The sequence below is a fragment of the Amblyomma maculatum genome, chromosome 9 (assembly GCF_055883805.1).
Source record: "Amblyomma maculatum isolate TAMU_Amacu chromosome 9, ASM5588380v1, whole genome shotgun sequence".
Taxonomy (NCBI): Eukaryota; Metazoa; Arthropoda; class Arachnida; order Ixodida; family Ixodidae; genus Amblyomma; species Amblyomma maculatum.
This window is the reverse complement of record NC_139352.1, coordinates 83223168-83236864: the sequence shown is the minus strand read 5'-3', so window position 1 is coordinate 83236864 and position 13697 is coordinate 83223168. Positions and strand designations below refer to the sequence as shown.

The 13697-nt window shown below is 45.4% G+C and overlaps 1 protein-coding gene across 2 annotated transcripts in view; it reads left to right on the top strand.

The window, feature by feature from the left end:
- LOC146179629 (prolyl 4-hydroxylase subunit alpha-2-like) overlaps positions 1-13697 on the top strand; it is a 135708-nt gene that overhangs the window by 101434 nt on the left and 20577 nt on the right. Inside the window, exons 2-7 of one of the 2 annotated variants that reach the window (XM_084579902.1) lie at positions 6333-6569; positions 7244-7419; positions 10947-11111; positions 11799-11959; positions 13204-13249; positions 13372-13475. In XM_084579902.1, the coding sequence (XP_084436028.1) occupies positions 6373-6569; positions 7244-7419; positions 10947-11111; positions 11799-11959; positions 13204-13249; positions 13372-13475 (849 nt within the window). In that variant the 5' untranslated portion in view covers positions 6333-6372. Of the gene's footprint in view, positions 1-6332; positions 6570-7243; positions 7420-10946; positions 11112-11798; positions 11960-13203; positions 13250-13368; positions 13476-13697 lie in introns of both variants that reach the window. The other variant, XM_084579901.1, reaches the window with a different exon arrangement.

The window sequence follows — 13697 nt, the reverse complement described above, 5'->3', positions numbered from 1 at the left end:
TGAACTGAACTGAACTGATTGGCTGCGATGTCTCAATCAAAACAGGCAGCGTTTCCAACGAGTGGGTAGCCGTCACGACTTGAAAGAAGGACGCGAAATCTATCAAGTGGACCAAAAATGCATAAAAGTACGCAGGGACTCCGTACAGCGAAGTCGGAGCCAGAGGCTGCAGTGCCGTGAGTAATGTTTGCTTCGATCACTCGAGCATATGTATGGAAGACTCGTATTCTTCAGGGAAAAGCAATCAGTGGAAAGTGAAGAATAATGGTTGCGACCCGTGCGGCGCACCGCAGCTCAAACGACACGGCGCAGTGATGCAACTCGTAAGTAATATGGGCAATGATTCCGAGAAAGTATGGAGTGCACAGTTCTGCTATCTGCTGTGTGATTCGCAGCGCTTGAGTTTTGTACATACGTCTAGCGCCGGCTGTACGTTTGTCATTCGTGACGTTATAAAACAAGTTGCAAAAACAGCGCGGCAAACTCCGCACTTTCGACGCCTTTCCGTGGGCCATCAAGGCTTGGCAGTCCCAGCTGAAAATCGCGTTGTTATAGCGTCGCATAGAACAAATATGAGTTGACCTCAAACGTTAAGGAACCGAATTCTGACCACGAAGAGAACAACGCCATTACAAGCGAAACTTTTTCATACGATAGAAGAGACAAAATAAGCGAACTACAGGCGTCACCATCATCAGTCCGTTCCTCTGCTCTACATTGCCATTTAAAAAAAACTATAAACCTGCCTATAGCACCAAAGACGCCATTAGTTTGAATGAGCCGGTGAGAGTCCTTTTATTTCCTACTTCTAGGTCACAAGTCTCTCGTTTAGGGCCAAACAAAAGTCACCACATAGGTGACAACTGTAATAAACGGGAACCTCGGCCCTATTCTGAGAGAATGCAGAGTAAACAAGCCTGATGTTGGAGCCATACAACTGTGTTTTTATTTTTTTCATGTAATGAGCCGATCAAAAGAAAGCGTCTCATATAGCGTATATGCATTTGCAGTCAATTGCAGGCATACCCACTATGTAGACGGCAAGACTATGACGAACGGTGTCCGGTAACTTATAAGAGAAATGTAGCTGTCGGGTCATGTCGAAATCATCACACAAGAGTGAGAGGCGGGCGGGTATCTGCTGCTAGTGGGGCCTTTTGAGGCCACTAATTTGGATGTGTGATTATACTTCAGGAAATGCGTCCCTAAAAGGGAGGAACCGGAAATGAGAGAATTGGCAGAGGACGTTTACAGCCACTCCGCATAGCTCAGCGGCTTTTCGATTAAGGAAGTCGTTTTGGCCCAGAGGACGATCCAAGAGATTCTCAAAAAGGCGCAATCATAGTGCTATAGTTTCTGAGAGGGAAACCGACCATGTTGCCACAGATTGGTATGAATAACTCATCCTCCGATGAATTATTGCGGAGGAGGAGGGGATGGGGTAGGGCGTGGTTATGGTGTGTGAAAAGCTTTAAAGCGGAGAACTTACAGCAATGTCCCAGAATTTAGAATTCGCGTCATCCTAATTTTATGCTCCTAGTAATTATCTGTTTCTCATGGTCCGAGACCGTAGTAACTTATTCGCCGATATATATATATATATATATATATATATATATATATATATATATATATATATATATATATATATATATATATATATATATATATATATATGCATCACGCCCACATCCTCGATCTATACTTATACTTCGCGGGCTATCAAACTGCTGCTTCAATGCTGCAAGTCATCGTGGCGCAAATTAGCACGCGAGCGAGCGCTGGAAATCATCCTCTGAATTGTTGAGCAAGGCCACATAATCAGGAAGTCAAGGTCACTGAGAATTTCTACATTTTTTTGTTTTCCGTAGTACTCCCGATTCCAACCACATGAAGATAGCTGGGGAAAACGTAGTGAATAAGATCAGAGAGATCATGTCACCTTGCAAGAGAGCTTCGCGATAGGCATTTTATCGCTTTTTCAAACGATTATGCCGATGTGGCGTAATTGATAAAATATTATATCATGTGTGCCTTCGCCAAGCCGCAATTACGCATCTCCAACAATATCCCTGATATTTCAGAGGAATTTTGCACTGATTCGTAAACAGTTGTGCTTGGTCATTTATAGTCTAATGTTTTTCCGACCCTGTTACTAATTACCCTAGCGAACGCCTTGTTAGCAACAGGGAGAAATTTATCTGGCCTGTAGTGTTCAAGCCTTCTATTTCACCGATTTCGAGGGATAATGACCTTATTGTTTCATTCTTCTGACGTAGTCGAGGTGACAAGGTATCATGTGCACCATATTGCAAGCTTTTCTAACTCGGTATCAAGGACGCGTCCTTGAATGGATCTGGAGTTTCTTGATTCTTAACTACCTCTGTACACCTCTTTGGTGGTGTACAAACTTTCACATTAGATTAGAGAAATCTCGAATTGGCTGATTATCTTAGGGGAAGAGGGGACCATCGGGTACCAGGGCGCATGAGCAGAACTAACGCTGTAATAGCGAAGAGTGTGGTTAAATGCGGTTAATGTATTTGGAAGCACACCGACCCTATTCCAAAACTGCTTTAACTAATTCTTAGTATTAAAGCTACCACACATTTTATGTTTGTTATGCCATGCTCTTAATTCTTGTTCCGATGCAGACTAACTTTGTTATGCGGCTGTCACTACTTTTTTCTTCCGTATGTTGTATTCTGCATGCACGTTTTGCTCTTGAGTTAACCCCCCCCCCCCCCCCCCCCCCCCATTTCAAACCACGCATTCCCCTTTACCTGCACGTAACTGTATGACGCCAAATGCACACTGTCCGATTAACTCGAGTTTTTCACACGTGCTAGTTCTGTGGAGCTGGAACGAAAACAGTGCATGTGTATAAAGCGAGTAGGATTTGTTCCCGCTCAATTTCAAAAGTTGTGGACATTTAAGCTCCGCTTTTAAGAGTACGACGCGATAACGTAGGTTACCGGCCCACATATAAACCTCCCTTTAACCAAGTTGTATATGAGCGTGACTGCGTGGCCTATAGGGCTAACGTGAATTCTAGGGTTCTGGCAGGCTGACCCAGATATCTCCCTCCCATATTAAAGGAGAGGCCCGGGTTGGCAGCTCCTGCCAAGCGTAACGTTAGTGCTCGGTGATGTCAGCTGCCAGCTACCGCCTGCTCGTGCCATGCTCGTGATCATTGCACGCATGGTGGTACCAGACTTCGCGTAGCAGGGTGAAGTCATCGCTTCAAAATCTACGGCAATGGCCTCACCTTTCTTCCCACTCAGTCGAAAAAACTACAGAACTGTGTCAAAAATACGACAAAATATCCTGTAGTTCTATCGTAACCATCAGATTTTTCGGTAGTTCTGTAGTACTTTTCTGTAGTTCTGTAGTTTTTCTGCAGTATATTTCTGTTTTCTGTAGTTCTGTAGCACTTTTCTGTTGTAACTAAAGAAACTTGCGACGTTACGACAGAATGTTCTGTTGTCACGGCAGGTTTCCCGTCAAAAACCGCACAGAAATTCTGTCGTAACATCAGAAAATTTTCTGTAGTTTTTTTCCGACTGGGATATATATAATTTTTCCTCTCTTCCCACTATCTCCGACTGGCAACACCTGAACGACGCAAAGCGGACTCTATAGACGACGCGGCACAGGCCTCCTTGATGCGCGCCGCTTCCGCGTGCAGAACGAAATTCAGCGCGCGCTGGGACTTGTTCCGTGTGCGAGTCACATCCACGGATAGCTTTCACTGGCGGCGTGTGTCGCATCCCTCCACACGCTCTGTCGCTGAATGTCTTTGCCATTCAGCGCCTATCACCGGCGATTGCGGAAGAAGAAAAGGAATTATGTCTAAGGCCTCCGCATTCCTAGCCATGCAAGTGATGCGATCGGAGGCGAGAGCGTCGGTATTGTTTGTGGTATCCGTGACGGGTGCACGGGCATGGCGTACGTACGGTCTTTTATTGCCGTGAAGAATATCAAAGAAAAAACAGAACAAAACGCGGAATATTACAAAAGCAAGCACCAGGCGATAGAGTTCCGCCCTTGCGAAGGGAAGGCTAGCGTTGTTCCTCGTTTGGGAATTCTAAAGCATAATGGCTGCTGGTCGAGTAGAGTGTGATGTAGACCAAAATAGGCATTGGTAGCAACAAGTCACTGCTAGAAATGCGGCTTTTGTGAGATTGGGCTGTCGACCTATAAACAATTCGCGAGTCTATTTTCGCACACTGTGCTGCGGTGTATCGTTTGTGGGAACAAAACAATTGTTTTATTGTAGAGTTGTTTTTTTTCGTTGTTGTTGCCGTCTTCCCTGCCTAGCCAAAGGCACGCGAGACATATAACAAAAGTAAATAGATCTACTAAGGTAAGAGATTTTCAAATTATTCTAATGCTCGCTTAAAAGCTTAAGTTGGGATCCGTTGGGTTCCGAGATTGTGACTAGAGTAGGAATCGATCACTTGCCTTCCTCATCCGAATCGATCACTTGGCTTCTTCATCCAGCCGGTTAAGCCAATTCCAATGAATCACGTCAAAATAAACAATTTGGGAATATTTCCTCACGATTACTCATTTATGTCTAACGCCACAAGCTTCAAGCGCCGTTTAATATATCAGACCACCGAATGCGAGCCTGACCTTTATGCACAAGCTATATTAAGGTCCACTTTCGCGAACCTTTTCTTCGCCCGACATGCTGTATGCAAACAGATTTGGATCGTCATTTCAAGATTAACGTCGTGATTGCCTGCACCAATAAGTTTAAATATTCACCGTTCTTTCTTGCTATTTCAGGTTAGAACAGATTGCCCAATAGTCTAGCTACGGTAGGTGACGGCTCGTGCTTTAACACCAATTGAAACATTGCCACAATAACAACAGTTCATTATTTCATTTTCAGTGACCTTTAACGTGTAGGCCGTTGACCGTGGATATCAGTGGTGTGCGCTTGTGACACCATATTCATTATCAAAGCTTTTATTCTCTCCTCTCTGTCTCCCTCTCTTTTTTTATATATACGCTCATTGTTGCCTGAGGTGAAGTGTGTCAGAGTGTGCGGTACAAGATGGAAGCTCCTTTCCCCCTTAAGTAAAGCCTATGAGAGCCTTTAGTGTATTCGAAAAAAATAAAAGTAAACGTATACATTTCGAGCACTGGAGGAGGTAAAGAAAACGGCGTGGCTTCTCAAGCCGGCACTTTCTTTCCACAGCTAGCTCTGGCAGGCTTCATCCAAAAAAACGTCATTGCACTAAGACGAACACTGAAGTCGACAAAAAAACTTTTCCTTGGGTAGCTATTAGCTTGTGGCCATACCACCATGGTCTGACCTACCATAACAGAAAAGGGAGGCGCTTATTCTGACTGACATGCCTCTCAGCCAATCATATGAGTGGGCCTATTGCGAAGGAACCGGCCTATTGTGGTAATATGAGGAGGACGGTCTTCCGCCCCGCTCCTGACTCCGCAGGTGCGGCGTCCTCGCTGGCGACCCGCGGAGGGGAACAAAGGGGACAAAGGACGGGCACGACACATAGTTAATACTCGAATCCTATTTATTGCACTTGCAAATAATACAGAGCATGCCGGCTAGCTATACATCAACAAGGTTTTCCTTGGAAGGGCAAGGCTACGTAAGAAGGACTTTTGACTCACCGGCTGGGGAATGGGGGTGCGATTTCGGCGGCGGACATTTGAACGCGCCGTGAATATGGCGGCCGGGATCTCCCCTGCGCGCCGCATTCTTCGGACGAAGCCGTACCACGGCGTTTGCCGCGGGAGGCGGCGAGAGCGTGCGGTATTTACCGGTCGCTTCGCCGTTGGGAACCAGAAGATGGGCGGTCGTGCACGACGGGTCCTCCCGTGTGCGCAGCGTACTCCGTGCCCGCTATCCCCCGGCATTTGCCGGGAGAGGCGGCGGGAGACGACCGCTCTCGCTGCCGGCTGGATCCAGAAGCTCCCTCTCGTCTTCTAGCGGGAACCCGCGTAGACGTCTTGGCGGCGCACCCATCACTGGTCTCCTTCCCCCAAGGGGAGGTATTTACCTCCTCTCCCAACCGGCGCTGCCATGAAGCAGGGGGTGTTGATGAAGCTCGTTGGGGTGGTGGTGGTCGGTCGCGGCGAAGAGGAAGGAAACTGGTTTTCCACACTATCGTAAAACACTCTTAGGAAGCTCCATTAAAGAGCGAGACCAGAGAATAAACAAGGGTTATGTGGTGGAACCTCAGTCTCGGAAAATCAATCCCGTCTTCCTGCTGTCTCTCTGTGGACGAGCGTTAAGTGGTCGGTAAAACTGGACGAATGGTCGCTAATGTAAATGCATTGCGTTCACCCAGGCGTTCCTCTGGCTACCGAGCGGATCATACCGGCCCGGCGATGCGAAGCCGGTTACTCCTCGCGGCCCTCACAACCCTCTGGGTGGCGTGTCTTCTCAGCCTTCAGTCGGCCAGAGCGGGGCACGTCTTCTCTTCTGTTGCCCACATGAACGACCTGGTGTCCCTTGAGAGAAGGCTGATATTCAAGGTCGGAGACTTCCTACATCGCATGGAGACCAAGCTCGGCTACCTGCGCGGGTGGGGCTCCATGCTATTCGTCTTTCTCTCATAATTGGTCTACAGACCTTATACACTTCTTATAGACTCTATTCCATCCTCTAGACATATTGGTTATGTTAATAAATAAGCTCAAATTATCCGTAGATTAAAGTTTATAGTTATTTCGTCTATAGGCAAGTTATATACTATCGATAGGCTATAGTTAGTAGCAGCTAGACGATTTATAGACTGCTCATAAAGTCTATAACAGCCTTTAAATTCTTTTAATCTGCAGACAACCCGTAGGCTGTACACAATCTTAACTATGTCTATAGAGAGTCTATAGACAAACGTCGAAGGAAAATTCGCAGTCGTAAAGGTATATTATACCTTATTGACAGGTCTGTAAACAGTCTATGGACTGTCTAACGAAATTCCTGTGAGGACTGGAAGCCAGCACCCCCCTTCATCCTTTGGTTTTCTTCAGAGTGGGGCTGGACGAGAGCGTGGACGCAATGGGCACGCAGTGGACACACAAAAAAGAAGACTCGCGCCATAGTTGTGATCCTGGGGGTCTACTGTGTCCTTAATGGCACCCGACGCATTCGGCCTGTTTAACTATTAATCATTTTGCCCCAAAACGAAGTGTTGGTTTTCGCATCTCCGTCCGTGGTGTGTCTATGACTGTGTGTGTGTCGCCGCGCTGGATGCAGTTTCCTGAACGAGTACTACCAGACGACGGCTTCTCAGGACCTACAGCTGACGCACTCCACCGACGTCGAGTACGAGAGTCGAACGGCAAGCCCCATCGACGCATACACCACCATCAAGCGGCTGTCTGTTGACTGGAACGAGATTGTGCACCAGTTCAGGGAGCCCGACTGGATAGGTGAGGAGAAGGCTCCGTCTTATTCCACCTACACATATTAGGGCTACCGAGAAAGAGAAAATGGTATCGATATCGTGTGTTATGTGGTCTTTTTCATCATCGGTGTCTGTTTTTTCTTCTTTTTTCGTTGTGTGCGCGTGCAACAGAATTCCAATTAGCGTACGCAGTTTTCAATTTTTTTTTAATAAAGTTGTTTATTGCCTCAAGTAAAGGAGTTAAGAAACGAAAAATGGAATTGGTTAAATAAATAAGAGAAGATCAGCCGATCGAATGAAGTTTAAGTGGGAGCGGTGATGAGGCCCGTGCGTCCAGTCAATACATGAGGATGGTTTGTTTGACGAGAGACGCGCTGCTGCCATGTGGCGAATTCTTGTTGGCTTTAGTGCCGGTAAAACCCACAAGTGGTGAATATCTGCCTCCGTCTTTTCTGAGTGGCAGACAGGACACCCTGGGCGGGGATAGTAGTGCCGAAATCGAGGCCATGTTCTAGTGAAGGCAGGAGTGAAGGCAAACTCGACACGGATCCTCCGAAGCGCAACCTCCTGTACGCGAGTAAGACCGCGGACGAGGGTTACCGCACACGGAGGGACAAGAGCACTTCTTGTTAGAAGGAGAGTGTTATTATCCATGCTATGGAACTGAGGCATTGATGGGGGTAGGGTCTCGAGGCCGGTTGTAGAATCTGCAGAGCTTTGTGAACTGAGCAGGTCACGTGAGACCCGCTCAATTCGAATAGGCTACTGGATGAGAGCGCCTAGACGATGGATGTTGTGGCATATTTTTGGGCTGCGACTTCAGGAACATACGGTAGAGTAGTGTACTCGGTAGTGGACCGAACATTTTCTGAAATTAAGCGCAGCTCAACTTCTGGTACACCTTTCTCCTGTTGTTGTTTTTTGCGCTTCTTTAGTTGTTGTTTTTTTCTGCGTATTGCATATTTTTCTGTCTTCTTTTTGATTGCGACTGCTCCACCTGCTGATTTATTTCGCTTTCACCTCGTTCTCGAACTAAAGAAAAAAAACAAAACAAGAAGACTCAAGGAACAAGAGGTGCCTTTGATAGATTTTATGTTGTCGACATCGACGCCTGCAAGTTTGGATAAACCAGAAGTTTATATATTGAAACGAACTACAGCTAACGCTGGGCTCATCTTGATAATAAAAATAGTTCTAGAGAAAGAAACGTTATCACTATTTCGTATGACTTTCATTGATCCCGTAACAGTTGTACTGAACAACTTTTAGCGCGATGTTAATGCGCATGATCACAGAGACGGGGAACCCTAAAATCACCCAGTCCTTGAGCTAATGATGATGATGATAACGATGATAATGCTAACTACTATTGCCATCTCCTGGCCAACTTGTGAATGCGAGTGCTTTTGGTTATGGCGTTGCCCGCGGACGCATTTACTCCTGGAAAACTATCTTGCGCAGCTATAGTTGTAAAAAATATAAGGAAAACACAATAGTTTAAACCTGCGGCCTGTTAGATGCCTTGCAGAGACGGATGTTGTACGCATTTAGTATACATGCTTTTTATTTGGAGCTAGCCATAGGGGGTCTCGTCATCTTTCCCTCTTAAGTACATGTGAAATTTAATTTATTGTGCGCTGTCAAGACATGTCAGCGCTGCCGCATCGCGCTAATGGCTAAACTAACTCAGAGAGAATAGGAAAGCTTTTTTTTGATATCCAGCAAATAGCTGTGTCTGCGATAAATTTACTACGGAAGCAGTTTCAGTAAACTTCTGGCAATATAACATTTCCAAAATTTTAGTTTAAAGTTCCGTTTCATTGCGTTCCGATTCTTGACGTACTTCATATTTCGCGCTCATATGTTTCGACGGTCTCTGTGCAGACATTTTGCTTTGGGACCATCGTGTGTATATATTACATGATGCATTGATTTGCAACCAATAAATCCTGAACTTTAAATAAAAACAAGCTGTGCAGAGCAATCGGGCAGACCATGAATCAAATAGAAAGTGCAAATTTTGGCAGCATCTTCTCATCTTCCTGATATCCGAGGGCTTCAATATGAGCATCCCCTAACCGGTCTCTGCCACAGTACCCAAACTCATCAGTTTCCTACTACACACCTATCTGGTGACAAATAAGCATGAATATAGTGAGTGAAGGCAACGCGATTTGACGCAGAGAGTCAAATCACCAAATCATGAGTTTCCAAGCTTTATCCCCTTTTTCGCTACTCGCTGTTTAATTTCTGTGAAGAGACGACACCTGCCGAAGCTGTTCTAGACAAGTAAGCCGTATTCCCGCGGCAAGCGATGTGAAAGGGCCTTGAACACATACATGCCGGTACGCACGAAGCAAACTGCAGAAAAACAGACAACGCCACCCATTTCCGTGAAGAAACACGCGTACGTGTCACGGCACGGGCCACGGCCTTAGAAGTGGTGTCTGTGAATCGATAAAGTGGGCGTCTCGACTCTCGTCTCTACGACCTCCTAACGGTGCGAGGCAGGCCTCAGGTTCTTGTTCTGTCTTCATTACCAAAGCCGTTTGTAGGTGGGCTTCGAACATCATCGAGTCAATCAAGTGGACTTGAGCGGCAACTGATGCTCGCAAAACATCCGTCTAAAGCGAGACTTCGATGCACTGAATATCGCTGGCTGCCTAATAGCAGATATCGGCGTATGTTTTTGCTCTACGTAATGGCTATTTGAGTGTGTGTGCTCTAAGGTCGAAATAAGCTTTAGTTCTTAGATGGCTGCCTCTCAAGCCCCGCATCACTGACCCTTTAATGTACTTAGCGTGGCTTCTGGCGTGCACTCTATGTGATTCTTGGATTGATATCAGCTACTGAATTATGTGGATCTCATTCCAAATGAAGTTCACGTGACATTCGGGACATATCATTGGAAATGCCTGATGGCGACCGTAGCGTTTGAGGACGAACTGAACTCTAGAGACCTTAACTTCCTCTCGAGCCGACCGTGAATTGATAGATGAGCTGTTGTTGAGCTCATTTAGAGGTAAAATGAATTTGGCAGGGAGAGCTAAACTGCTGTTAGCTCTTCCCCTGTGCATCAGCTATGACGTCTGATTGTTTGTTTCCTTTTACTGTGACCCAAATTGTTTCTGAACGCAATTTATTTGTCAAAGTGCATAAGCCTTCACGCTTTAGTGTTCGATCGAGAAGTATTTACTGACAGGAATTTTGACGGCTGTCCTCATCGGCCTACTTCCTGCCGGCAATCATCATCGTGAATAAATGCGCATGTGTGATGAAACATAAGCAAAGACACCTTCTTAAAGGTTCGCTTGAACAAGAGAACGAGATGTGTGTGGAAAATTATTTTGCATGGTTGCTTCTCAGTCAAAAGGCACGCCTGACTTCTGTGATATATTCAAGCCATTTTTACTTCAGTCAACCACCTTTGATTCACAGTTTCCGGATTGTGATGTGCTTGCGGCTTCATTTTATGGCGTATCTGTAAGAAGGGTATGAACACGTACTACATGCTTAACGTCACTTGTGCTCCTACATGCTCGCACCTCGCAGAGATCGAGCGCCTAATGCTGGAGTCGAACGACACATTCCCTCGCCAGAGTGACCTGCTGGACGCCGGAGAAGCGCTGATTCGTATTCAGAAGACGTACCGGCTAAACCTCACCGACATGGTCCGTGGAGTCATCATGGGCCACAAGTCCACGGCACACCTTACTGGTACCCCCATTTCCTAATCTGACCTGACTTGGACAAGACATCGCACATGTCGTGTTCTTTCTGCTTTCTGTCTGTGCCTTTCGACTTTTTCCATTGTTTTCAAAGGATCAAGCCTAAACTGATATGCTGTGAAATAATGTAAACATGAAGCCAAAATTTCTCACGGCATACTCTATGTGCGGTAACTAATACGGTGCAACATGATATGCTCGGTTTGAGCGTAAAACATCATTTTCAGTGTCGCCATCAGCTCAAGGCGACTTGGATCCCTATGTACCCAATGCGAGAACACGATGTTCCGCGCTTGTGTATATATTACAACAGCGCTTTAGGTAAAAATTGTAGTCTCAAAAATGGAACTTGTATTTCCTTTTCTATCCTCACGATATCGAATGACACAGTGTGATATTTTTAACATAAAAAAGTAAAACTGACGGCTATCTTCACCCTAAAGCGTTCAGTTAAAAGCGGTTACATTTTTCTTCATATACAAAGTAAATATACGCCTAATTATTTTAATCAAAGCACTGCATAAAACTACTATAAAAAAGAATGTACCGTATTGAGACCCTTCATTGGGACCTCGCCTATAAAGTAAGTTAACTAAACAGTACGTGCGCGTACAATTTCAGGCTGTGTAGCAGAGGTGCTTGCAAAACAGGTTTCCTCTCTCGTTCTCATGCACAGCTCGAGACTGCCTCTACTTCGGTCAGCTGCTGTACAGCAAGTCTGACTTTGAGCACGCCACCAAGTGGTTCGAGGAGGCGCTCACGAGGCTCAGCCTCGAAAAGCACCCTTCCATCACGCCCAGGACGGTGCACGCTTATCTCGCCAGTAGCTTGGAACAGGTACGTCCGCTTCGCAACAACACGCAGGGCTCAGAACTAGCCTCAGGCAAGAGGCAATGAAAAAACTTAAGCACCGAAGCCGCTGTAAGGAAAAGGTCTAATGCGGGCAAATGTCATGGTTTTTCGCCTTTATGCTCTCCTTTAGTATATAAACTGTCTTGCTTAATTATTAAGGGTTTCATCCATTTCATTGTATATGTCCTGTTTAATTGATGTACTATCTAGAAGCTCCTCAACTCTACTATAAAGCTTTCGACAAGAGACTATAATTGCGCATTCCAATCGGCGATCCGGAGCAAGATTTTATAGTGTGCGTGTTTCAATGGGCGATTTGGATTCACATCCTGAACTCTAATTGGACCGCGATGAGTATCTTAATTTGCTACTGAACGGATTTGGAGAACTACCCCAGATCGCTGACTGTAATATGCCGTAAATCAATTGTTTACTTCACTTAACTTGCGAATAGAGTCACTCGCGCTAACAAATAAAAATATAGCAGCGGATACTACACTGTCCTTATAAGAACATCAGCACACAATACATTAAGAGTATCCAGGGTAAAACTAGAGGAAGAAGATGGCTATGCGGTATGAACGAGAACAGAGCAAGAGTGTAGGGAGAGCCTCAGTTCTCAAGCCAAGCTTAGGTTCCTAGATTATAAGTACAAAAATAATGCAATCATTGTAAGTTGTGCGACTTTGCCATCATGTGTACCTCAGACTGATTCAGCTGAATATGAAAAGGCTTACTAGCAAGCCTTTTCATAGGCTTGTCGAGTTATTTTTGTCACACTGAAAATTAATTTGTTTTTTCAGCGTATCGTGAAATATGATGGCTACCTTGTGTAAAGATTTATTTGCACGAAACCTCAAATAACCACAACAATTCTTTTTTTTTTTTTTTTACTTTTCAGACGCTTTGCTTTCTTAAATGCTGCGTTCTTTGCAATAATCGGTTTCTTGTGTTCAAGTGAATAGCGAAATATGCGCGTGTACTAATGAAAAATTCTGATCAAATAATTGCCATTCTGCATTGAGTCGAAAAAATCATACATTATTCAGATCTACCCTTAAGTACTTCATTTCACTGAGCACTTCGCTGAGAAGTACTCTTCATCTAGGTGTATTGAATCATAATATGCACAAAGCTTTAGCGCTTTTACTAACTAATATATTGCACGTTTAAGAGAGCACGCACTCATTAATCCCAACCTCGAGTCTGATATGTACAGTCTTGCCTAGCTGGAGGAGCAGCAGCGACTCCAAGAAGAACAGCGCTACAGCACGGGTGAGTGGTCTCGTACTATTCTTTCCCGACTGGAGATTTACCTCAGTTCTTTGTTCCTCTCCCTGACCTAATGCCATGCTTTTCACTTGCCTTTGCCTACATACGATCGTTCACCGAAGAAGGTTACAGGGAAGTCAGCCAGAGGGAAGTGCCCAGCGCCAGTGTTCCTTACGCTGAAGGATACCTAGAGACATACAACGACCTCTGCCGTGGAGACAAAGTCCGGGTAAGAAGCTTGCTGTCTGAGGAGCTAAGCTCTTCCCCATATTTTCGCCTGCCTCCCTGTTGCTGCTAATAACGCTATTCTGTCTGTAAACATTAGGAGGACGTTTATGCTTCGCCTTCAGAGAAGCCGTGATATAGTGACTTTAACACCGCCTTGTTTGTTTGAAGTTCTGGCTTGTTTCGGTTTGAACATCCGGCTTGTTTGAAGTTTCTGTGGAAATTC